Genomic DNA, 25,685 nt, shown 5'->3' on the forward strand with positions numbered 1-25,685 from the left:
ATGCCCTTCACGTATGGCTTTGTGTCCAGGGGGCTGTGCCTGCACTTGCCCCTGCACCTCCTCAGGTGGCCACTCTCTAGCCTATACTGTTAGGGCTGGTGCTGTGGACAGGGCCTTGTGTGGACGTCACCTTGCACTTTCACCTGGCATTTGCTGGGTGTCCGCCCTGCAGGTGACGCAGAACAGATCTACCTGGGCCCTGCCCAGTCAGAACAGAAGACCTGCAGCTCTCTGAGGCCTGGGCCAGGAACCTGTGTGCAGAGCCTGGGGTCAGGGAGGGCTCTGGGGGTCAGGGAGGCCTCTCGGGCTGCGGAGCGGTGGCCAGCCCTGGGAGAGAGCAGCAGCAGCTCCGCCCTCCTCCTCTCCAGCCGACTCTTGTGGGGGCAGCAGGAGGGATCAGCCAGGACTCGTGGTCTGTGGTCACTTGTGGGGTGACAGGGCAGAAGCACGGCTGCGGGGCGGGGGACCACCGTGGGGGCGCTAGGTGTGCACTGGTGACATGGGCGTCAGGCAGCTGTGTGCCCGGGCTTCTCCCAGACCTCCTGTGAGCCCAGCCCCTGCTCCCCCACCTCCCAGCCCCACGCCCCTGGGGTGGCACGACATCAGGGGTCAGGCTCAGCTCTGCCCCTGGGCAGGTAAATGGGGCCAGCGATGCTGTCTGCCACACAGGGCTTCGCAAGGCTCTGGGGTAATGGACCTGAAGGCTGAGTTCAGGCCAGGTGCAGGGTAGCCTCACGTGGGGTCCTTTGCTATCCTTCCTTCTCTGTCAAGGCTCCTGCACCTGGGGGACAGACAGAGGGTTCCAGCAACAGAGCCCAGCTGACAGAGCGCTGGGTGGTGTGAACGCATATCAGCAGCTTGAATGTCAAGGTCGAGATTCTAGGGGAGGGAAGAATCCCAGGGTTCTCTCTGGGCCTGCCCCTCCCAGCAGAGGCCTTGCCCCCACACCCCGTGCCCAGCTCACAGGCGAGTGCACACGCTTAGCACCGTCCTGTGCTGGTGGTGGTCAGCAGGGTGCCGTGACATAGCACGCGTGCCTCCTGCCCACACCCTGGGCTGGGCAGCAGGCTGCCCTGGGCTGGTGGGCAGGGCTGACTAGGGCGAGTGCCCGCTGGGAGCCTCAATGGCTATTTTAGGATGAGTGACCCCCATCTCCAGTGACTTGCTGCCAAAAGGCATCCGTTCCATTAAAGCCTTGGTGACCTCACAGCCTCCTGCCACCCACAGGGGGCCACAGAGCCGGCCAAGACGTGTCTGCAGGTCCCTCAGGGTTGGTGTCAGAGTTAAAGCCGCAGAGCTGGGGAGCGAGGGGGGGGGATGGGATGGGGGAGCCGGATGTTCCCAGCTTCTCACTGGGAAAGACGTGTTTGCTTTGGGCCATTAGGGAGCTGACCTCACCCGGCTGGCCGGGGGCGCCTGGCCTCCATCTTCTCTCTGACTGCGCCATCCAGGCTGCCATGAGTGCCCGTGGCCGAGGCATGAAGCCAGAGATGGACACCGGCCGCTCTGCATGGCCCTGACCTTGTGCTCACCACAACACCCAGTTCTGAGCCACGGGCAGGTCCAGGTGGACTCCTCAGGTTCTCCTGTTCCTTGCCCAGTGTTCTCTCTGGGCGCAGAGCAGAAGGGACAGGGAGGGCCGTCTGACACCAAGGTCCTGTCTGGGGGCCACGCAGGCCGGAGCCTTGACTCCCCCAGCAGGAGCAGAGCAGCAGGGCCCCTGAGGTTGAACGGGCACGGCTGGGGACAGGGGCTCCCCTGGGCAGGTGTCCCTGCACATGGCAGGCTACCTCCATGCCAGCACTGTGGTCCCTGGAGCTGGTGGCCCTCCTTGTGGCGTCCTGTCCTGTGTGGCAGACCCCTGGCCTCCACCCACTCGTGCCGATGGCGCCCCAGCCCCAGCCGTGATGGCACGTGTCTCTGGACATCACCACATCCCAGGAGGCACAGTGACTCCTGATTGAGACTTTGGCAAAGGACTTTTCAAAGACACGAGAGGCCCAGGGGTTCATAGCTTTTCATTGGCTTGTTTTGTTTTAAATCCTTTTTAAAAAAAAAAAATTAAAAAAAAAAAAAAATGAGGTGGCTCTCGCTGTGTTGCCCGGGCTGCCCAGCTCCTGGTCGCAGGGACCCTCCAGCCTCCTGAGCTGGGGCTGCAGTGTGCCCTGTGCCCAGCTCTGCTCAAGACCCCCCCGACTGCCGAGTCGGTCTTCCTGAGGCTTTTATTGTTGGTCTACACAGTGAACCGGTGGGACCGTGACCTCAGCTGGTCTCAACCTAGAGCTGATGGTGGCAGGCACCAAGGCCAGGGCTCTCAGCCTCATCTGCACAGTCCCTCAAAAGAACTGTATGAGAACATGACACTCAAGGGCATAGCATGACCCTAGCACACAGTAGGTCCGCACCAAGCATCCCTCTTCCCTCCCCATTCTCTTTCCCCTCTCCGCCCCATTCTCTTGACGGTGGGGTGGCCACAGCTGATCACATCACCGCAGTGAGGGGCTGACTAATGTGAGCGAGGAGGATGGACGGCTCACTTCCTGATCCGTCACATGCCTGGGTTCTCACCAGCCTCCTGGTGGCCCAATTTCAGTGACCTTCACCGCTGACTCACTTGGCTTGTGGTCAGCTCTGAAATCAGGATCCTTTTCAGCTCTTCCTTCTCTGCCCCACCAGCCTCCAGCTTGGCTCTAGCGTGGGAAAGGAGTCATTGTCCACGTTCGTTGTGTCCAGGTGGTCCCTCCCACGAGCCAAAAGCTTTGTCAGATGCAGCTACATGAGGGAGGGGCTGTGTCTGCCTGCACCAGGGGCCTTCCCAGGATGGGGTGGAGGTCCGTAAACACCTGTTGAGTCCATGAAAGCCTGTGTGTCACCCCGGGCCTGTCCTCCAGAGGTTCCCGCCGCTCCAGGGCTCAGGCTTGAAGAAACAAACCCTGCCACCTGGAGACTTGGGTGCTGTTGAGCAGCAGGCGAGCTGTAAACTCCTTCCCCTGAGCGGTGGAAGGAGGGGCTGGGATGGAGATTGGGGTGTGAATCCCAGCTCACTGTTCCCTGGATCAGTGACCCGAGCCTGTTGCCTCCACCTGAGCCTCAGTTTTTTCCCTCTGGAAAAAGTGGGATGCCAGGATCTGCCAGGGTCATTGTGGGAATTAGATGCAAATATGTCTGTCCAGGTGCCTGGCGGGCAGAGGGGATCGTGACTCAGCGCCTCCTCCTCTCTGGAGCACTTCCCGCCCCAGGTCACCTGCTGTCTGTGTCCTCGTCTTCCTCCCGGTGGCTCTGTTCACCCATTCTCCTGCCCTTTGCTGCCCCCAGCAGACACAAGGCCCTGACGCCCAGCCCTCGGGGCAGACACCTGCGGGGAAAACCTGGACACCTCCTTCAACTCCCAAAATAATTCCCCTGGATTTTGAAAGCTGTCTAAGTTTTCCTCTTGAAACAATTTCAGACTCACCCCCCAAATTACAGAACGAGCTCAGAGTCCCCTCCTGCGTCCCAGGAAGGTGGCGGTGGCCGGCGGCCGACCTGTTGGCCAATCGGCAGAGCTCGCGCAGAGGTTGTCCGTTTGCCGAGCCAGGGTCCCCTTCAGGGTGAGCTGCCCCGTCTGCTCGGCTCAGTTTGGACTTTCCTCATGATCAGAGTGAAGCCGTTCCTTCAAGACCAAGGGGGACAGAGAGAAGGGACCCTCCTGCTGCTGTCCCCCATGTCACTCTGCTGCTGGCTCTCTGGTCTCCTTTGGAGAAGGCACGTGCCTCTCACCTGGCCCCAAGTGGCCTCCCCAGGCCTGTGGCCATCTGTGTCCCCCCCAGCTCTGCAGGGCTTCTCACCCAGAGGGCCACCAGCGGGCCCTGGGCCTCCTCTGGCCATGGCCCCTTTGCGACTGCCCCACCAGAACTGGGAAACTCCACATAAAATTCCAAATGTTTGGCTTTTCTTAAAAAATCTGAAGTCCTGGCCACCCTGATCCCTGCCACCCACGCCGACTGCTCTCAGGGTGCCGCTGACTGAGGGTGGGTGTCGTCCAGTAAACCCATCCCCAGTTGAAGACAGAGTCAGCGTCTGCACCTGGGATGTCCCTGTCCCAGTGCCACCGGCCGACCTTGCGCATGCTCAGAGCCTCAGGCCGGCCCACTCTAGGCCCAGCAGACACACGGAGCCCGCTCTGTGACAGGGCCTTGAGGGTCTCATGGAGTTTACTGAGTTGATGTCCTTTAGCGTGAGATCCCAGGCTGAGCGGGTTCTGCACTCACATGGCCAGCCTGGGGAAGGTCAGGTTCAAGGGCACTTCCCCCAGGGCTTGGCATCCCCGCTGAACCAGCTGCAACCCCTTCAGACACCAGCCCCTGCAGCAAGTTTCACAAGGGCCTCAGGGGCTGACCCCAGGAGCGAGGGACCCCCACCCCCCCGCTTCTGGGTGCTTTTTATGCACTCAGGCATTTGACCCTCACTCCCGCTCGATGGGGTAGTTGCTGTCGTTGCCCCCACTACACAAAGCAACCAAGGCACAGAGAGGTCAAGCAACGGTCCCAAGGTCACGCAGGGAGGCAGTCACAGTTGAGCAGTCTAACGTCACAGTCAGACTCTGGACCTCTGATGTGGCTTCCAAGCTCAGGGCCCACCTTTTCAGAGAAGAGCAGTCATGGGGACCCTGTCCCCCAGCCCTCGTCTCCATTGCCAAGCAGGCAGCAGAGAAAGCACTGCCTTTTGAACCCGGCCCCCCTACAGGAGTCCTTCTCCCCTGAGGTCTTAGTGTAGCTGGCAGAACCAGGGACGGCCCTTAGGCAAGACGTCCAACCAGCCCAAGCCTTGGGTTTAGCAAGATGCCTTTGTTTCCCAGTCACCAGAGAGCAGCCAAGCCCCCTGGTCCTCAGCCTCTCCACCAGTCAGGCCCTGCCCCCAGAGCCTGGCACAGGTGGGCAGGCCATGACCTGTGTGGGGCAGAACTACCTCTGTGCCTCCGGGAAGGGAAGGAGGCCTGGCGTGGAGCCTCCCCGCGCTCAGTCCTCGCAGGAGTAGGAGGCCCATCTCAAAGAGGAGGAATGCTGAGATCAGAGAGGGATAGCCTTTTGCCTACAGTCACACAGTAAGGAAGAGGACTGGCGAGATTGGAGCCATATGATTCCCAGGCTTCAGCTCTCATAGCCGGGGTGGGGCGTGGGGTGAAACAGCAGGCATTAAATCCATGCCACCTGATTCCAAACCCTGGGTTTTCCTACCACCCCGTGACTTCCCTGAGCTCTGGGGGGACCCTGGTGTTGAAGGGCAGTGGTGCTTCTGGGAGGAACCAGAGGAAACGGCCACCACCAGCTTGTGCCAGGCCCTGGGCTGCAGGCGGACGCACATTCACCTCATGCATGTGGAGCAGGCGCTGGCCAGGGCTCCAGGGGAGAGTGGAGACGAGGAGGGGAGGGCAGGAAAGGGAAGGTGACGGCAGTTCTGTGGCACCCTGCAGGCCGCCCCGTTTCCTCCAGGGTCACCTGAGTCACTCCGCAGTTACCTCTGCAGGGCTGCTATGTGCCAAGGCTTGGGGATATGGCAGGGACACACCAACAAGGTCCCTGTCCCTAGGGAGGTTACACTCTGATGCAGGGAGACCCACCTGGAAGGGCCGACCAACCCAGCGAGCCCACAAGGTCACTCGAGTGACCTTGGGCAACAAGTGTCAGGACGGAGGTGCCAGGTACCGTGAGGGGCACCCTCACGGATGACGCAGAGTGAGGCTGCTTGGAGGAGGTGGCCCTGGCGTGGGAGGCCTCGGCTCACTGCCCACCGGGCCTGGCACCTGCCCGCCCTCGCCCCAGCTCTGCCCTCATGCTGCTGTTCCTCCCGTAGGTTTGACATCTACAGGAAGGTGCCCAAGGACCTCACACAGCCCACCTACACCGGGGCCATCAGTGAGTAGCCCCTCCGACCCCTGTCCCCACTCTGCATGCCCCCCACCCCCTGCGCCCGCCCGCTCTGTGCAGAACTGAGAGGAGAGGGGTGCCCTCCCCGCCTCCCACGGGCCTCTCCGCCCTGCCCTGCGGGGCCAGGCAGGGTCTGTTCTAGAGGGTGCCCGGGGACTCTCCCATGTCATCGAGGAGCCCGAATCTGAAACCCCAAATGCTCCAAGGTGTTTTCTGTGGTGTGAGGCAGCCCCCGGGTGTGCCAGCCAAACGGTGCAGTGAAGGCCTTGTGCCCAGGCCCCGTGTGGAGGTGCCCAAGACACACGGTGGATTTTTATCCATTTAATAAAAGCCTCAAATGCACCTGGAGTGGGGTCTCTGAAGGCCACGCTAATAAAAGGGACAGGACTCCCGAGAGAAGCCCGATTCCAGCGAGAGTGGGCAGTACGCCATGGCCTGGGGTTTGTGCCCCAAACCAGGACCACCCGAGGCCAGAGCTGGAGTGGAAGTGACAATAGCATCAGTCTAGGACCCAGAGAGTTTAGAAGTGGCCTGCAAGTGACACTGATGAGTGGACTAGAGAAGACAGGGCTTCCTGACAGAGGGATTCCAGAGGGAGGGACCCACCTCGCCATCCCAAGGTGGAGCAGAAGGCGCCTCTCATGGAGACAGGCTGGGTGTCACCTCCCTCTGCCTCGGCCTTGGGGTCGAGGAGGCGGAAGGAATGTGGGGGTCCAGGGTCAACCCCTGTCAGACCCCCGTGGGACAGGGCGGGATGTTCTGCAGAAGGCAGACGTTTCAATTTCAACATGAAATCTCTCCCATGCGGACTCCACCTTGTCCATCGCGTGTCACTCGAGCCCAACAGAAGCACACCTGTGTGGGCTGCCCGTGTGCCACCTGTGTTGGAGGCTGGCCTTGACATTAGAGACCACCCTGCGCAGGGAGGGCCACCCTGACCCCAGAGTCGGCTCAGTCTCCACCACAGGCTTCCGTTCCTGGGGTGGGGCTGCTTCATTGAGGCCGTGGGGAGAAGGGCCTTTGGAGGGAGTGAGGGAACCTCCCCCACAGTGTCCGCGGCCTCCGAGGAGGACTGAGGGGCGGCCTCCTCTCTGGAGCCTCCACCCTGACCGTCCTGCTCTGTTCTTGCAGTTTCCATCTGCTGCTGCCTCTTCATCCTCTTCCTCTTCCTCTCGGAACTCACCGGCTTCATCACGACAGAAGTGTAAGTCACTCTGAGCCCCCGTTTGACAGAAACCTCCCTGCTCTCTCACGTCAGTTTCCGGGCCCCTGCCCACCGCTCTGTTTCATAAAGTGCCTTTGAACTGAGAGCACAAGTGAGCAGGGCTTGGTCCACGTGAAAGGATGGCTTTCCGTGCGTCCTGCGGGGCTCCTGGGTCCACGGATGAATGGACCTGCTCAGCTCTGCACTCCTGGTTGGACGGGGCCTCTGTCCCTCTGAGTCACCTCGGGGTCATTTGCTGCTGTAGCTGGAATTGTTGGGAGGACGGGGCAGCTTCCTGGGGGGGTCGCTGACTTCAGACTCCCCCACTGCTCCCCAGGCCCACACAGGCGGGGTCCGCGTGGGCTTCCTGGCAGCCATGACCCAGCCGTCCATCTGATTCCTAGAATGACCCGCTGTCCCCTCGCCCCCAGCCTGCAGGGTGTGTGGAGCCGGCCACCCCCTCACAGTGCCCCCGGGGACGAGACCAGCACTTTCCTGCTGTTGGCACTGACTTCAGACTTCAAAGCGCTGTTCCTGTGTTTACACCAGAGAGCTCCCCCCGCCCCCAGTCAGCCTGGAATGTTCTCGTTCTGGTGGTGGAATTTCTTGTCTCCTTGGCCTTCCTCTCAAGAACAATGGAGGGTAGAAACCCAGCTGCCTAGCCTAGGTGGCCCTGGATGGCAGATAGCGTCACTACCTGGTGACCCTCAGCCCCAGGAGGCGGACACGCTCTCGCTACAGAGGAAGCCGAGGGTCAGAGAAGTGGAGGGACTTACCACAGCCACTCGGTTGGGCGGCGTCTCCAGGCCACCAAGGCACCTGTAGGGCCTCCCCCTAGCCTCCCACCTTCTCCTGGGGTGGAGCAGCTTGCCTTGCTGTCACTCTGATTCTGTTCTTAAACCTTTTGGCACCAAAGCCCAGGGATCTCATAGACTGGTGGGGGGACCCAGGACTGGGTCTGTGCAGTCGCTGCATTACTGTGTGACCCTGAACAAGCTGCTGAACCTCTCTGAGTCTCGGTATTGCTGACTGAGTGAGGGCAAGCTCCCCCCTGATTCTGGGAGAGGCCTTGCTTTCTAAGCCGTGACCCTCCAGGGAGAACAGGGGTCAGGAAAGGACATTTCCCCCACTGCAGCCTGTCCCCCATTGGGGGTGTCAATGGCCTTCTCCGAGGCAAGCAGGCTCCCCTCTTTAGCATTTGGGCTGCTGGGATCTCAGGGGCTGCTTTTAGGAATTAGAGGTGGAAGCAAGAGGTGGAGACCAGCTGTACTGTGAAGCACCTGCTGTATACCGGCTGGCAGTGCCAGGCTCTGGGCTCACCTGCTCCCTGGGGTTGGGGCTTCTCTGCAGACCTGTGGTATCTGAGGGAGGCAGGAACTGTCCTGCAGGGCGGTGGCCAGGCCCAGGCCCAGGCCCTCGGGTAGGGTGGCTTCCATGCTACGGGGCTCACTGCTGACCATGAGGGCTCACCCCCCTCGCTGGGCCAGCCTCTCGGCCCCTGTGTCCATTCTCAGAAGAGCCCAAGTGGGCCTTGGACCCAGGCCGTCAGCAGACAGACAACACTGTCCCTGGGGGTGGACCAGGATCCCCAAACATAACAGCATCTGAGATGCTGGCGTTCCTACCATCACAGGGCGTCATTTATGCTTGGAACCCACTGCCTCCTGCTGCCCATACAGTGTCCCCGCTGTGAGTGGTTGTCACACCGTATGGTACAGGGAGACCCAGGAACAAGTCTGCCCCATGATGACCTGGAGCTGGAGTGAACCCAGGGCCTCTGGTGCTGGGCAGGTGGCGTCCCCAGCCTCCCATGTTCCCAGTCCAGGGTGGGCTGAATCTGTGGGCATGGGAACCTCGATTGGGGGTCGGCTGCATATCAGTGACCACTGAGTGGAAGAGAAGCCCCGAGCAGGGTCTGCGTGGTGGACGAGGGCTGCAGGGAGGTGGTGCTCCGAGGCTAGACCCGGGCTCTCCGCCTGGCCTGGCGGCTGGGCCGACCCGCACCTCCTCTCGTGGCCCCAGCACCGCTTGCGCCCATCTAGCGCTGGTGGGCTTCAGGGCTGCTGTGCCCGGGGCGTGTAACCCGGGCCCTGGGCGTCCCTTTCCTCACCCTCCTCCCTCTCTGGCCTCTGACGGATGACTTGATGGTGGCGTTACTCAGCCCAGCCGTGGTGAGGCAGGCACTGGGCAGTGGGCCGCAGACCAGGAGCTTGACGTCAGAGCCTGAGCTGGCGCGGGCGGGCCACCTGTGCGCGCCTGCCCCTTCCACTCGCTGCCCCGTCAGGCCCGCAGGCAAGCCCAGGCAGCCCGTGCCGTTTACCAAGGGTGGGGCGGCCTGCTTCTGCGGAGCACAGTGTGTCCCCACCGTCCTCCCTGCTCCATGACTTCCTCTTGGTGGCCCTGGAGAGGAAGAAAGGGTCGAGGGGGCAGGAGAACACCAGGGTCCACCTAGAGGGGGTTGGCCTCGCGTCCAGCCCTGGGATAGACACGCGACCGTCTTCAGCATCGCAGCCGGGCGAGGAAGGAGCTGGGGGAGGGGACAGGGCTGTGCAGAGGTGCCACCGTGAACATGCCAGTTGCCTTCCTGCTGCCTCTGCCACGCTGCAGGAGTTGCCTCCATTGACCGAGGGCTTGGGCACAGCCGGGGGGTAACCACCAGCCCTTTGGGGCCTCAGGTTCATGAGGCTTCTCTGAGCCCCAGGGAGGCCTGCAGGTTTGGGAAGAGCTGGGGGTGACCATTTACCCCCTCTCTGGGTGGCTGGCCCTCTCGGGTGGTTTGGTGACCACAGCGGGTCAGCACCCCGCCTCTCACCATGAGCCTGTAGCTGAAGGAAATGAGGTCACCTCCTCTTGGAGCAGCACCACTCCAGCCCGGCCTGTGGTTCCCAGTGACATAAGGCACTTGTTCTGGCCCAGCCCCGTGGGGAGGAGGCATGTTTGTCTGGGTGGTTGGGTTTCAACCTGGGCTTTGGACAGGCCAGTGACTGTCCTTGGGAAAGTGGCCCCACAGGATGTCCTGAGATTCTGTTTCCAGGGGGCAGCGCCCTCCCTGGAGAAGGCGGCCCAGACCGTTCAGGCTCTGGGTGACCAGGCTCTGACGGCTCAGTGACAATCTACCCGCCGAGGACTCAGTGATAAAACGCAGCAACTGGAGCCTCCGCCAGTGGCTCATGGCACCCTGGCGCTCTGTCCAGTGGGATTTGTCTGACTGACCACCACTAGGTCAGCGTGCCCAGGTTAGGCTGGGCTGGCTAGGGACAAGGAAGTGCTGACTAGGGACAAGGAAGTGACGCCCAGTACACACGTCCAGGTTGTATGATAATCGTCTCCTTTAACCTTCACAAAACCCCGTGGCTGCTTGTTTTTAGCTCCACTTTAAAGCCAGGGACTCTGAGGCACCAGGCGCTGAGACCCCACCAGGCGCTGAGACCCCACCAGGCTGGTGGGTGGCAGAGCCAGAGTCAAGCCCAGGTCTGTGGGACACCGAGGCCCGGCCTGCGCACCCCACCCTGCCATGCCCCCGTCTCTGGCTGGAGCCCTCTGGAGCCCCGGTGCTGGGGGGCAGGAGCGGCGACGCACAGGCAGCTGCAGCCCCAGGGAGGGGAGCTTGGGGGCCACCTTCAGGTGTTCCCCCACCCTCCCCAGGTAGACTCAGACTTGGGGAGACAGTCGCTAGCCGAGGGAGGGGAGAGAAGGCTCTGTGAGCCTGGAGTGTGGTCAGGGCTGGCAGGCAACCAGCAGGTCACATTCAGGGGCACTGAGGACCTTGCATGAACCTGTCACTCTGAGGGCCGGGTGACAGGTTCATGTATTAGAAAGGTCACCTCTTGTAAAGGTGAGTCCAGGACAGGTGACCCTGAAGCCTGGGCCCTGGTGAGGAGCCAGGTGGTGGCCCAGGACCAGCAGGAGGCTGGCTGTCAAGGGACATGTTTTGGTGGCCATCCATCTAGGTGATACATGCCTTGCTTGCTGGAAGAGTCTGGACTTAAAAGTCAAGGTCTGGGGCGCCTGTTGACATAAGCTGCAGCCACTGCCCCCAGCCCCCGCCACTGCCCCAGCCCCCACCACTGCCGCCTGTAAGTTTCCATTGGATCAAAGGAAGGAGGTCTGCGACTTTGGCCAGGAATTCCAACTATTCAAGTGTTCTTCTAAAAGCAAATAAAATTGTTTTCCATAGATGTCACTGGGCTCAGCCTCAGCCCAGAATCTCAAGGCCCTTAGCTCCTCCGCCTACATCCCCGTCCCCCGAGCACCTCGGCCTGCTCTGGCTCTCCCCTACAAGGTCAGTTCCACAGCCTCCTCCCTGCACACTCAGGCTCCGCTGGCTGGCCGCCCACCGTCCCCCACCTGGAATGTGGGCACACCCTCCCCACTTCCCAAGCGGAGGTCTCCCTCCTGTCTCACGGTCATTCCACAGGAGTCTGCGAGCGCACCACACTGTGCTGAGGCTCCCAGAGGCCTCGACCCCCATGGACTGGCCAGGAGCAAGATAGGAAATGCCCCTGTGAAGGCCCTGGTGTCATCCTGGCCCAAACAGGAGGCCAGCTCAGAGGGACTAGCTCTGCTGTCCCACGGGGCCGAGCCCAGCCCCACCTGCAGCAGTACATTCACGCCTCGCGGTGCGGTGAGGGGGTCCTGGTGCCATCCCCATTATTCACATGATGGTAAAAGTCCTGGAGCTAGATTGAGCACCTACTGTTTATTAAGACCATGTTTAGAGTTGCTTTTATTCTCTCTCTCTCTTTTTTTTTTTTTTAAATATTTGTTCTTAAGTTTTAGGTGGACACAGTATCTTTATTTTACATTTATGTGGTGCTGAGGATCGAACCCAGTGCCTCGTGTGTGCCAGGCAAGCGCTACCACTGAGCGCCCCCCAGCCCCTGCTCTCATTCTCACTTAACCCTCCCCGCAGCTCTGTTATAGATACTGTCGTCCTTTGGTGTCCTTGGGGGGTCCAGACTGAGACCCCAACCCAGGATGCCAAAACCTGAGGCTGCTCAAGTCCCTCCTGTGGAATGGCGCAGTATCTGCAGGGAACCTGTCCACCCTCCTGGGAACTTCAACATCTCTAGATGTCTTATGTGTGACGTGACCCCTCACACAGTCTGACCCTGGTGTAAGTGTTACGCTGTGTTGTTAGGGAACAGTGACAAGAAAAAAAAATACATATGTCTGATAAGAGCAGAGTCAGCTTCTGTTTTTGAATATTTGTTGGTTGAACCCAGTTTGTAAGACCTGGGATTCGGAGGACCCACTGTACTGGGATGGCCCCGTTTTGTATCTGGAGAAACTGGGGCTGATGGAGGCAAGGCCCCTTGTCCAGGGTCAGCCAGGAGGGGGTGCAGCCAGGACTGATCCCTACCTGGGGGCTTCCCTGTGATGCTGAACTCTTTCCCAAGAGAGCTGTGCGCGACAGACAGACACAGACCCCTGCGTCTGCTGTGGGGCAGCCTTGGCTTGGTAGCCGGAGCTCTCCTCCCCCTTTCTCTTTGCCCCTTCCTCCCCCCCCCCCCCCCCGCTTCCCTTCACTCCTGACTTTCTTTCCTTCTTTGTAGCCGAGGTCTGTGGGACTTGTGTGCAGTAAAGTGTGCAGATTCGCGGGTGAGGCTTGGTGCACTGTCACCTACAGTTGCACTATGTGCCCACCATCTGACCAGGACAGTGCATTTCCCTTGCACCCCCCACGGTCAGTGTCCCCTACCACCACTGTTCTGACCCCTATGGTCATAGACTGATTTTGCCTGTTATCAGACTTTCTCAGAAGTTTCCCCAGTTGTTCAGAGGAGGAAACTGAGGCTCTGAGAGGCGGAGCAGCATGCCCTGGTGCCCCGGCTGCTAAGTGGCAGAGATGAGCCCACCCCTGTCTGCCCCGCCCCCACAGGTCTTCTCATTGCCTGTGCTAAAAACCACGAGGTGCCAGTCTCGTGGAAGTCCCCAAACTGCAGTGGGTCCACAGAGCATTCGCTTTTCTTCCAGGTGGGCTGGGGGCCTTTTACCAACCCCCAAAGCCAGTTTGTCCTGCGGGCCCTGCCAGGGGGGCTGCTGTGGCCTGGTGGGGTGGCAGGAAACCAGCAGGCCTGGGACTTGCCTTGGATGCAGAGGCAGCTGTGCTGATCATATGCATTGGAGGGGCAGGAGACTGGACCGCAGCTGTCCTGCAGCCCAGGGCCCTCCAGGCAGGAGCTCCAGAGCAGCCAGTTCTGGCCCAAATGCCACAGGCCTGTGTTTGTCCTCCCCACCCAGCGCCCTTGCCCCTTCTGGGTGGCCCTGAGCCCTGGGCAGCTGGCTGCTCTGGTTGTTCTGGTTGAGAGGCGGGAGGCCGGGCCTGGCAGGTGAACTCAGCTGGGCCACACCTGGGATTCACCCTGCTCTTTGCTGAGGTCACCTCCCCACGATTGCCAGAAATGACATCATCCCATAATCCCTCAGTGGATCAGTGGCTCGAGGAGGCCCAGCCTCACCAGGTGGGAAAGGTGAGCCATTTCAGGGAAGAGTCTGGGGCAGGGAGGAAGCTGGGCTCTGTCTCTGCGCTCACCCTCAGCTCGTGACTCAGCAGCCCTCTGGAGCAGTGAATCAAGGAGCAGAAAGTGGGTGCCCAGGGCAAAGGAGGTGTCCGTCTGGCCAGAGGGCTCGGTCCTCCCCTGTGCACAGCGCCCCCCCCCACCATGTGCCTTTGTCCCTCCTACTTGTGTGACGTGGCCCAACAATGTGAGCACCCCTGCCCAGCGGACGCCCTTGCCTCCCCGTGGCCTCCAGAGGCCAAGGCTTCCCTCATTCTTACCCTTGACCCTGGATCCTGAGGAGTGGGAGGGCGGGTGGGCAGTGTGAGCTGTGGAAATCCTGAGCTCTGGCGGAAGGCCGAGCCGGTTAAGAGTCTAGCTGGGGCTAGGTGTGGGGCATACACCTGGAGCCAACCAGTGGCTCAGGAGGCTGAGGCAGGAGGATGGCGAGTTCAAAACCAGCCTAAAGCAACTTAGCGAGGCTCTAAGCAACTCAGTGAGACTCTTCCTCTAAATAAAATACAGAAAAGGGCTGGGGGTGTGGCCCAATGATTGAGCGCTCCTGGGTTTAATTCCCAGTACCCCCCCCCCAAAAAAAAAAGTCTAGCCTGGCCATTTCCTGGTGTGTGACACTGGGGATGGGACACACCCTCTCTGAACCTTGGTTTCCTGGTGTTAAAATCAGGACATTTCACAGGAGCAGATAGGATCATGTGAATGCACATAGTAGGCCTCCCTAATTAGCTTCCCACCTTCCCTTTAACCCATTAAGCTGGGGGTCCCGCAGGCTGAAATCTGAGCTACCTCTGTGGCTGGCCTGTCCCCAGGAATACCCCTATGGCCCCCACAGAGAAGCAGACGGGCTGCCTTTCTGCACCCACAGTTCCGTGTTAATTGAGCACCAGCTATGCCACAGCAGGTACCAAGAGCAACAGATGGAGTTCTGGTGGAAAGGAGATCCACGCCTCTTCCCTAGACAGGTCGTCTGCAATCTCGTGTCTGATGGTTGAGCCCAAGAGTCCCTTATTATTAACTCCAGTTCTGTGCAGTGGAGACCGGGAATGTCCATCTAAATGGGCGGCTCTGTGCCCACCGACGATGTCTCCCTGTCCCCATCCTGCTGATGTTTGAAGTAACCACTGCCCAGCCCCGTGGCCCTCCCCCTTGGGCTGCCTGCTGGCCACACCCATGGAGTCTGTTCCCTCTCCCTGTGGGGAGTTAACTGAGCTCAGACTGAGCCTCTGATCCCTCTTAGCAACTCCTCAGCCTCCTCCTGATCAGAACAGCCCCTGAAACTCAGTACCTGTCCCTCCCTTGTCCCAAGTTCCCCAGGGGCTCCCGGCCCGGAGAGAAATATGGCCTTCTACCCACATGCCTGCCTCTGCCCACCCCACCGCCACCCTTCCGCAAGTCCAGCCTGCTCTGCACGGTGCCTGGCCTCCTGTCCATCCCCCCACGTCCTGGCTGCCTCCCATCTGGTGTCCCTGTCACAGGATGGTCCCTCTGGAGGGAGCCCATTCAAGTGCAAGCCTGACCATCTGGCTGTGCTGTGCACCAACTCTGAAGACGGTGGCCTGGCCGCCCGGCACTCTCCAACTGCGTCACAGCCCCGCCTCCCCTCGCTCCACCGTGTAGCCTCGGTGACCTTCACTCGGGTCCCACACACGCTGCGTCCTCCCCACTGCCAAGCCTTGGCGCAAGCGGCGGGGTCCTCCTCCCGTCTCTGCCAGGACCTGCCACATCTCCCTGCAGACCTTACCCGCATCTCAGAGGAGCCCTCTACCAGCTCCCTGGAGGCCTGTCGCCCTGCGTCCCTCCCGTGGTGCCCTGCAGCCCTCCGTCCCAGCACTGATCTTAGCTGGTGGCAGTGTTTGTGTAGGAGGCACGAGGTCTGAAAGTGCCACAAAAGTGGAGACCACGCCCGTCTGCTTCGTCACTGCTTCTGGTGCCTGACAGGTAGCAGGTGCCCAAAAATGTTTGTGAATAAATGTGTTACTACCAGATCGCGACCTGGTGCCACTGTCCCTGTCAGCAAGGTGATGTAGCTGTCTGGAGCCACATGTCCCCTAGCTGTGGCCATTAAAAGCAACAGAGCAGCTGGGCATGGTAGTGCACACCTGTAATTCCAGAGACTCTGGAGGCTGAGGCAGGAGGATTGCAAGTTCAAAGCCAGCCTCAACTTAGCGAAGTCCTGAGCAACTTGGCGAGACTCTGTTTCTAAAATATAAAAAGGGCTGGGGGTGTGGCTCAATGGTGAAGCACCCCTGGGTTCAATCCCCAGTACCAATAAAATAAAATAAAAGCAGCAGAATAATGATCCCCTGTCCCCAGCGATATCCATATCCCTGTCCCTACAATCCATGCTGTGTCCTTATGTGGCACAAGGAGTTTTACAGGTACCATTACATGAGGATCTTGGGGTGGTGCCGTGACCCTGGCATATCTAGTGGACGGGATGAAGTGACTGGAGTCATGGGGAGCAGGAGTCGGAGCCAGGAAAGAGCTCTCTGTATGCGCAGGGTGACACATTCTGTCTGTTCGAAGCCATGTTCTCTGCTGCTGGTTCCAGCAGCCACATCTCCTGTTGTCCACAACCTGGGGTCCACCCCCAGGGCTTTATAAGCATGAGCTCCCTGGGATTCCAGGTTCCCAGCTGGATGGGAAGGTATCCCACGAGAGGAGGCAGATGGCACTGGATGGTCGTTGGTGCCCGGCCCTGAGCCCTAGGAAGACCGTGGTTCTCATTTCAGAGTTCAAACCACCCCGTTAGAAATGAGCAGCGTATCTGCATTTAACAGATGGGCTCACAGAGGTGCGCGTGGGAAGTGCCACCACCAGGATTTGAACTTGGACCCATCTGATGTGAAAGATGTGCCCTTGTCTCCCCGCACCCCTCCTCCCTCCACGTGGTGGGGAGCCTTGGGAGGGGCTGGAGCCCAAAGCCCTGCTGCCCCATGCCTGTTCACACAAAGGCTGGACTCAGGTGGGCCCAGGTCATCTGAGCACTGGTCACCAACGAGGCACTGGCCGTCCCCCATGGATCGCTGCCTCCCTCTCCGTTAAGCCTCTGCTTGTCTCGCCCTCAGTGTGAACGAGCTCTACGTCGATGACCCGGACAAGGACAGCGGGGGCAAAATTGACGTCAGCCTGAACATCAGTTTGCCCAACCTGCACTGCGAACGTGAGTGTTCCCGAGGCCGCTGCAGCGCTCACTCCTGTGGGCAGATCTGTGTGCGCAGGTGGCCAGGGGGAGCCAGGGGGACAGGGCCTCTGAGGCCCCGCTCTCTGTTTTAGGAGAAGGTATTTTGGAGGTTTGTGGGGATAAGAAACTCCTCTCGGGGTCACCGCTGCAGAGCAGCCTGGTGGGCCGGGTGGAGTCCCTCGGGTCTCTTGGTCTTTAGAGGCAGGGCCTGAGGGTCCATGCACGTGGTCTGTTGAGGAGGAAGAGGCTGGGGCAAGACAGGAGGTAGCCAAGACGAGTCTTTAGTGTCAGTCCAGCCGCAGCCCGGCATCACGGCAGCTGTGCCATGTGGTGACACCGTCCAGTTTTTCCCGCAGTCGCGATGGGACCAGGTGCCATCTGTCTCTGGCTGGTGGCTGCAGGCTGCTGTGGGTGGAAGCATCAGGGTCACCGGCCACCAAGCATCTCAGGAAGATAGCCCAGAGCAGTGGCCCAGAGAAGGGTGGCCAGAGCCACCAACACCTGCAGAAGAGGGTGGGCACCATCAGCAAGAGGTCCCCAAAGATGTCCCTGTGGGGGAGGTCAGGAAACTTCCTTTTTTACTTCAAACCTACTTTGGGTATTTTAATCAAAACAGTGAATTACTCCTGTAAAACAAAATGCAGTCAAGGTCAGATTCAGGGTCAGATCCTGGCTCCTTCATTCACAAAAACCGTGACCATTGTTAAAATGGTCTGGGCTTCCTCAGCCACTGGCCCTCTACTGCCTGCCGCGTCACCTGATGCCCCCTCCTCCCCCTGCCCGTCCCCCATTAAAGGGCACAGCAGAGGGCAGGATGCCCAGGGCCCAGTTAGAAGCAGGGAGGTGTCAGCCCTGTCCCTGCTTCTGGTGAGACTGACGTTAGACTTTTGAATCCACAGTGGCCCCGAGCCAGAGAACTTATTGAAATAGGTCAGTTTTATTTATTTTCATTAAAAAAATTTTTTTTCCTTCCTCTTGGAAAACAATTCATTTGGCAGCTTCTCCTTCAGGAGCCGATCATGAAGGAAAATCTTAGTCAGGCCAGAGGACAGGGGCCAGTGGAGCAGGGAGGGGACGTGGTTCTGGGCTCTGTCCCAGCTCCAAGCAGTGGCCTAGAATGCACCTTCAGGCTGCTGGCCACATTGGCCCCTGATCCTGAATGGGAGCAGCAAGCCTGGAGGCCCGGCCCCCGGCTTCTTGTTAGAAGAACTTAAGGGATGGGGTGCAGCTCTGGGTAACCTGCCCAGCACTGCAGAGTAAAAAGGGAGGGGAGGGAGGGAGGGAGGTAAGGAGGGAGAGAGGGAGGAAGGAAGGAAGGGAGGTAAGAAGGGAGGGAGGGGGAGGGAGGTAAGGAGGGAGGGAAGTAAAGAGGGAGGGAGGGAAGGATGAAGGAGGTAAGGAGGGAGGGTGGTAAAGAGGGAGGGAGATAGGGTCAAGGGAGGTAAGGAGGGAGGGAGGTAAGAAGGGAGGCAGGGACAGAGGGAGGTAAGGAGGGAGAGAGAGGAAGGAAGGGAGGGAGGGAGGAAGCGGGGGAGGGAGGAAGGGAGGTAAGGAGGGAGAGAGGGAGGGAGGTAAGGAGGAAGGAAGGGAGGGAGAGAGGGAGGTAAGGAGGGAGGAAGTGGGGGAGGGAGGAGGGAGGGGAGAGGGAGGGAGGGACTTCACATTTTATATGTATTTTAGTTGTCAGTGGATCTTTATTTATTTATCTGTGGTGCTGAGACTCGAGCCCTATGCCTCTGACGTGCCAGGCAGGCGCCCCACCACTGGCCCACGACCCCAGCCGCATATCATAGCCAAGACTGCATGCTTGTGGGCTGGGGCTGGGCTCAGTGGTGGAGCACTCGTCTCCCACGTGTGAAGACCTGGATTCGATCCTCAACACCACATTAAAAAATTAAATTAATTAAATAAAAGTATCATGTCCGTCTACAACTAAAAAAATATTTTAAAAAAATGCATGTTTGTCATTGTCCGTTGGCAAACCCAGAGGAGCAGAGACGGTGTCTGTGGACACACTGACATCATTCTGTCCACTTGGCCGCCCCTCTTCTGCCTTTCTAAATGCTGCTGAGATCATGCTGCATGTCTGACCTCACACCCTGATTTTAAAAATAGTATTCTTTTTTTAGACCTTTATTTTATGTATTTATTTTTTATGGTGCTGAGGATCGAACCCAGGGCCTCACACATACTAGGTGAGCGCTCTACCACTGAGCCACACCCCCAGCCCCAAAATAATATTTTTTTGGCACAGTTTTAAAGACACACATTCAAATTACAAAGATATGTAAAGAAGAAAGTTAAAGCATTGGAATGCCCCTCTCTTATTCCCTTTCATTATTCCCCATTGTGCCATCGTCCCTAAGGAAGCCCGCAGGCAGTAGGGCCCCTTCCCTACCACCACTCAGTGCAAACACACACAGTCAGCCCTCCACATCTGCCGGTTCCACATTCAGGGAATTGACTAACTGCAGATCAAAAACATTGGGAAAAAAAGATTTGGGGAAAAAGTCTGTCCTGAACAGACTTTTTCCTCATCATTATTCCCTAAAGGACACAACATAAAAACTGTATTCGCCAGTTGTCTGTTACTGTAACAAATCCCTGAGAAAATCGACTTACAAAGAGGAAAGGTTTATTGGGGCTCAGTTTGGGAGGATTCAGTCCTTCCTTGGTTGGCTCTGTTGCTTTGGGGCCGTGGTAGCACATCATAGTGATGTGTGTGTTGGAGCAAAGCTGCTCCTGGCAGGAAGTGAAAGAGAGAGGAAGGGGCTGTAGTCTTCCTTCCCTTCAAGGGCACACCCTAGTGACAGTGGCCTCCCACTAAGCCCCACCCCTTGAGGGTTCCACCACCTCCCAACAGTGCTAAGCCAGGGACCAAGGCTCTCTCACATGGGTCTCAGGGGCACCTGATGTTCAAGCTGTAGCAGCTGTTTGCAGAGCCTGTTGTAAGTCCTGGGGAGGAGATTTGAATAGACAGATGCCGGATGCCGTGGGTCATATGCAAATGCTGCCCCATTTTATAGGTGGCGTTTGAGCAGCCTCAGCTTTTGGTGTCCCCAGGGCTCTCGGAGCCAGCGCCCCACGAGGGATTTTTTTTTTCCAACTGCTCTGACATTACTCAGAATATTAATAAAAAATGACCGCCCTTCCTCGGGGCCAGGCCCATCCTGAACCCTTGACCATGTTGACATATTTGGGTATCATTGTCCCCGCAGGGCTGCTGAGGGTTGGCTCTGGAGCAAGACTTCCTGGCTCCGGTTCAAGCCTTGTTGTTTCTCAGCTGGGAGACCCCGTGCCTCAGTTTCCCCGGGTGGGCTGGGGCTGACAACAGCCGGTCCCCACAGGCGTCTTCCAGTGGCATGTCCTGACAAGAGCGTCTAGCACACAGTAGGTGCTGTTTCAATTTTCTTGACTCCTCACAGCCGGCCTGTGACGGAGGAAGAAACAGGCACCGAGGTGTTAGGTGATTTGCTCGAGGTCGCAGGGCTGCTGGACGGATGGCCAAGGCATCGCTCGCGCTGGCCACTGTCCCCAGGGCTGCTTCCAGTTGTCATGATTTCAAGGAAGGCTGCCCCGAGAGGCCTCACAGGGACCTGAGCTGGGGGTGATCTGCTGAGTCCGACAGTGACCTGCTTGGTGCGGTCAGCTTCACCGTCACAACATCCGTGTCCCCACGTCCTACAGACCTGAGGTCCTCTTTGACAGGCAGTCACGTGCCCCTCCACGCCCACTAGGAAGCAGGGCTGACCCTGGTTCTCTTATGGAGGCTACGATCTCCCGCTGGCATGCCAGCACCAGGCTCCTCTCGGCCTGCCTGCCTGGTGGGGGGGGGGTCTGCACTGCTGTAGTTCATAGCCACCTCTCCTGCCTGCCCTTTGGACCATCTCAGGGAATGCAGGAGACACTGGCCTGTCCATTTTACATATGGGGAAGCCATGTCACACTGAGGTGACAGAGTCCCATTGAAGTCGGGCAAAGACTCCAAGTCACAGGTGTCCTCTGTGGGGCTCGGAGGAGCCTAGAGAAAGCCGAACCCCGGGAGGAAGCCCCGTCCTGGTGGGCCTCCCCGGTGCGGGGGCCGTGAGCGAGCTCCGGCCTGTTCACACAGTGACGCGAGTCGGAGCTTCTGGACAGACGTCCTGCTGGCCGCCCAGCAGCCCCAGCTCCAAGCACCATTGGTCCTCCTGATCTTCAGGGATGTCCCATCCCCCCGTTTCCCAGGGAGGTGACAGAGGCAAGGAGAGGTTCCTGAGTGCCTGAGCCAAGCCCGCCCAGCTGGGAAAGTGCAGGGCTGGGGTTCAGCGCTCCAGCACGCCAGGCCCCAGGGTCCATCCCTCCCCACCACCCACTGCCCGCATGGGCCTCGCTTTAGCAGCCACCCGCCCACCCCTGCTTCCCCAGGCTTCTCCCCCTCAGGAGGTGGCTTGGTGGGTTTCAGGCCTGGGAAGGTTCAGGTGTTGCTTCCTCCCAGCCCTGGGGCCACTTTCTCCCTGCTGGCGATGACCTCCCTCTGTCCTCTGCCGACCCAGCAAGGGGAGGCCTGGGCCTGGAATGGAGGCCTGGGCTCCTGTGAGGGGCTGCTCCCCACCTGCCGCCTGGTGGGGTGACTGTCTCCTCGGCTCCACAGTGGTCGGGCTGGACATCCAGGACGAGATGGGCCGGCACGAGGTGGGCCACATCGACAACTCCATGAAGATCCCGCTCAACAACGGGGTGGGCTGCCGCTTCGAGGGGCAGTTCAGCATCAACAAGGTAGGAGACGCCGGCCCCTGCCTGCTCCCTGCCCTCGCCCCCTCCCCCTGGAAACCATCTGGGAGCTGTGTGCCCCCAAAGCTGGACCCCGACAGAGCCCCAGGTGAGCTGGGAGTCGGGGCCCAGCGCCGGGTGGTTCCTGAGAACCTGGGGCAGTTCCAGGCTCCCGCGGCCCTGAGCCCTGCAGCCCTCTCAGGAGGGACCACTCCTTCCCCAGAACCGGCAGCCTGGGGCCCTGGGTTCTGGTCCCAGCTCTGGTTCTCCTCATGCCCCGCAATGCCCCAGAGGCCACTTGGCCCAGCTCCTTCAGGTTGAGGACATAGGGTAACAATGACACAGGGTTGTGTCGTGGGTGTGTGTGTGTGTGTGTGTGTGTGTCCCCGCTTCCAAAGTTCTGTGGCAGTTAGCTGAGCCCACACAGGCTCCTCATTCCACACATGTATCCGGCACCTTCTGTGCTCGGGCTGGTCACGGGCCAGGCAGTGAATGGCGCCTGCGTCCCTGGGCTGGGAGTGTCAGCTGGGCCCAGGGAGGAGTGGATGGGGTGAGTTTGAAAGTCCCTGTTGTTTTGTCCTTAGAAACAGGGACCCAGTCCCACCTGGGAGGATTGGGGGGGGGGGGCTTGGAGCCAGCAGGGGGTGGTAGGCACGGGCCTTCTCGGCCCAGCTTGGCATTTCACCCTGAGCCTTGCAGCCGTTTACAGGATGCCTAGACCCAGGTCCCACAGCTGCCCCATGTCCGACAGCCACCTTCCTAGGGCCACTCAGCCAGCCACTGGTGGCTCCTGGCTTCTGCTTGCCTCTCGCGGTCTCTGCTTAGAATGCCCTTCCTGTGACCCCTGATCACCTGAGAGCCGGTTGCTAACTCACTGGCCACATCTAGCCGGAAAAACAAGCTGTGTTTTTCCTGTTCCACATTTAAATGCATCAGAGCTAATACCAACAGATCCAAAGTGTCCATATTTCTGACTTAAAAGTTAGATACTCTAGGGCTAGGATGTGGCTCAGTAGTTAAGTGCCCCTGCGTTCAAAACCCAGTACCAAAAAAAAGTTAGACCCTCTAGCCAGTACAGTGGCCACCTGTAATCCCAGTGACTCAGGAGGCTGAGGAAGGAGGATCAAAAGTTTGAGGCCCATCTCAGCAACTTAGCAAGACCCTGTCTCAAAAACTAGAAAGCTCTGGAGGTGTAGCTCAGGGGTAGAGTGCCCTTCCACCTTCTGCCTCCTCTGGGCCTTCTTGAAGCTTGCTGTGGGGACATTGTCACTTCTGATGGGTTTTACAGTGCTGCAGCCCAGGAGCAGGGTGGGAGAGGACAACAGGGGTGGGATCCTAGGAGGCCTGGTGCACTGGGGCTTCTGTGCAGATCAGCTGCTTCCTGGGGTCCGCCTGTGCTCATGATCTGGGCTGTCTGGTGGTCCTCGTGTTCAGGCAGAGGAGCCATGTAATTGCCCCACAGTGGCCCAAAGGCTACTGAAAACATAATTAGCTAAAATTCAACAAAGTATAAAATTCAGTCCCTCAGTCTCACTAGCCACAGGGGGCTGGTGGCCACTGTGTCAGCGCAGGTGCAGGACGTTTCCACCCTTACAGGAAGGGTCAACCTGGTGGCCCTGTGGGGGCTGGCCTAGGGACCTGGAGCGGGGCTCAGGGACAGTGGCTGTGTCAGTGGATTGGGGTGGCGCGGCCGGTTAGGGGTGTGGAGTGGACAGGATGTGACCGTGCATCGGGCGGCAGGTCTGGCGAGAACGAAGAAGCCTCTTAGGCATTTTCTTGCCGCTGCCGGGCGGTTCGATTCCCTGATGTGGGGCCCGTGATGCTGGGGGTCCACAGTTCAGTTACAGTGTCCTCTGGGGTGTCCATCCAGTGTCCCCTGGAGATGTTACATTGAGGTTAGAGTTGACCTGGGGATAACGTGGAGCCTCAATCCACACCTGGCGTCCTCTGACACAGGAGGACAGGGGACTCACTTGCAGGTACCCCAGGGACAGCAGGGTGACCTCAAGGGCCCATGATCTTGGACAGGGGTGGAGTACATGTTGTTTTTGCCAAGCTCTGACTCAGATGCAGCCCTTGTGTCTGCAGTGAGTGCAGGCAGGACACTGGCTGTCACTGATGTGAACTGACAGTGGTGCCACATCGGGGCGTCCCTACTTTGAAATGACAGCTGTCACATGCCCCTCCCCCCTCTTGTTATTTGATGCATTACTAAAGAAGTAATGTTTAGATGTTTTTAATATTTTAATTCTTGTTTAAATATATTGTTTTTCCTTTGTAATCCTGGAATTTTGTGCATTAAAAACATTTTAACTTTTAAAACAGGGTAGTCAGACTGGCAGAAGGGTCACCAAAACCGTTGAGAACACAGGTCTTGAAAGAAATGTACTTGAGGACCAATTTCTGGTGTACCCCATCATTGAGAATTGGGGAGACGGGCAGTGTAACAAAAGATATGAGATGGGTGCTCAGACAGGAGGCAGCAAGGGCTGGACAGTTTCTGGAATCTAGAAAACACATGGGCTAAGTCGGTTTTACCATAATGAAATACCTGAGGCCGGGCACTTCAGAAAGATAAGAGATCATCAATAGAGGAGCAGAAGATTTTTTTAATGTGGCATGTATGCATCATGGAGTTTTATTCAGCCATAAACAAGAATGAAATTATGTTATTTGCAGGAAAATAAATGAAACTGGAGAATATCATGTTAAAAAAAAAATAAGCCAGACACTGACAGTGTCCCGTGTTTTCTCTCCTGTGGAATCTAGAGGGGACAAAAAAGGGATGTCAGGAAAGTGGAAGGAGGCCCTGAGGTTAAAGGAAGGGGTGGGGGAGGGGGAGGGAAAGGGGAGATGCGGGGAGTGAAGCTGAGCAAGTGGCCCCGTGTACTATGAGCATGTCACTAGGAGCCACCGCTGTGCGTGAGCAACATGCACCAGAGGAGAGCGAGTTTTCTTCCAAAAACAGAAAAAAAAGAAATGAGCTCTCGGGGCTGAGGCAGGAGTGTCACTGGAGCCCCGGAGTTCAAGGCCAGCGTGGTGACACAGTGAGATCCCCTGCTCAGAACAAGGAAAGAAGAAAGGTCTCTTCAGTTCTCAGATCTGAGCCTGGTGGGCATCTACTTAACTCTGGGGGGGCCTTTCGACCGATGGCGTCACCATGGTGGAGTCAAGGGACAGGAAGCCAGGAGCAATGGAGAGGGGCAGAAGCACGTTAATCCCCTCTGAGGGCAGTGCCCGTGACCTGGCCACTTCCCGCTGTGCCCACCTCTCAAGCCCCACCAGCCTCAGCACTACCACACGGGGGACCACACCAGGAACGCATCTACCTCCCAGACACCCAGCAGGTCACATGGCCCACGTGTGTCAGAGAGAGGGTGTGCCGCAGGGTGCAGGGGGACAGGTCAGGGGCCACTCACCTGTGCGCTGTGGATGGCCCAGGGAAGGCCACAAGGGCAGAGAATGGCCACTGTAGGAGCCTCATTCTTGGGAGGCGAGGGGTAGTGGGATCCAGGCCAAAGCTGGGGTGGCCTGGAGAGGGGGCGGCCAGGGGAGGCCACGGCAGGCTGGTAGGACAGGAGGTGGGCCCAGGCTGCCTGCTCCACCGCTGTACCATCTGGGGATCTGCTGCAGCCACGTCCCGTGAGGTGGGCCCCTGTGGACGCCGTCACTCCCCTCCCTGCCCGCCCCAGGGGCTCTCGCCGCTGCCCTGGGCACTAGCTCTCCCGTGCATCCAAGCTGCTGAGCCCTCTACCCCCTACTCGGCCCTGGCTGCAGGCAGAGAGGAGCAGCCACAGTCTATTGCACAGATGGCCAGCGCTCAGGTGAGCACTCAGACAAGCAGATGCATACTTTAGGTGACAGACGTGGAGATAATGAAGGATGTGCTGAGCGGAGGGCACAGGATGAGGCTCCGAGTGGCTGGAGGGGCCTGTGCCAGCCCTGGAAGTTGAAGATGCTCACAGCCCCCCAGTCGCGGGGCCGCCCTGGGGAGCTGTGACCACCAGGGCTGGAACCTGTGCACTCCCCAGAGGGGACAGGAAGGGCCTGGGTTGATTCGGGTCTATGCGCCCAGTGCCCGGGAGACCACCAAGCGCCAAACCTTTCCATCTCCTGGCTCCCGT

At 58.9% G+C, this 25,685-nt stretch overlaps 1 protein-coding gene across 1 annotated transcript in view; it reads left to right on the top strand.

The window, feature by feature from the left end:
• Ergic1 (endoplasmic reticulum-golgi intermediate compartment 1) overlaps nucleotides 1-25,685 on the top strand; it is a 71,524-nt gene that overhangs the window by 22,868 nt on the left and 22,971 nt on the right. Inside the window, exons 2-5 of the mRNA XM_026401308.2 lie at nucleotides 5,833-5,894; nucleotides 7,038-7,110; nucleotides 16,697-16,791; nucleotides 21,443-21,567. Of these exons, the coding sequence (XP_026257093.1) occupies nucleotides 5,833-5,894; nucleotides 7,038-7,110; nucleotides 16,697-16,791; nucleotides 21,443-21,567 (355 nt within the window). The remainder of the gene's footprint in view (nucleotides 1-5,832; nucleotides 5,895-7,037; nucleotides 7,111-16,696; nucleotides 16,792-21,442; nucleotides 21,568-25,685) is intronic.

The sequence above is a fragment of the Urocitellus parryii genome, chromosome 1 (genome assembly GCF_045843805.1).
Source record: "Urocitellus parryii isolate mUroPar1 chromosome 1, mUroPar1.hap1, whole genome shotgun sequence".
Classification (NCBI taxonomy): Eukaryota; Metazoa; Chordata; class Mammalia; order Rodentia; family Sciuridae; genus Urocitellus; species Urocitellus parryii.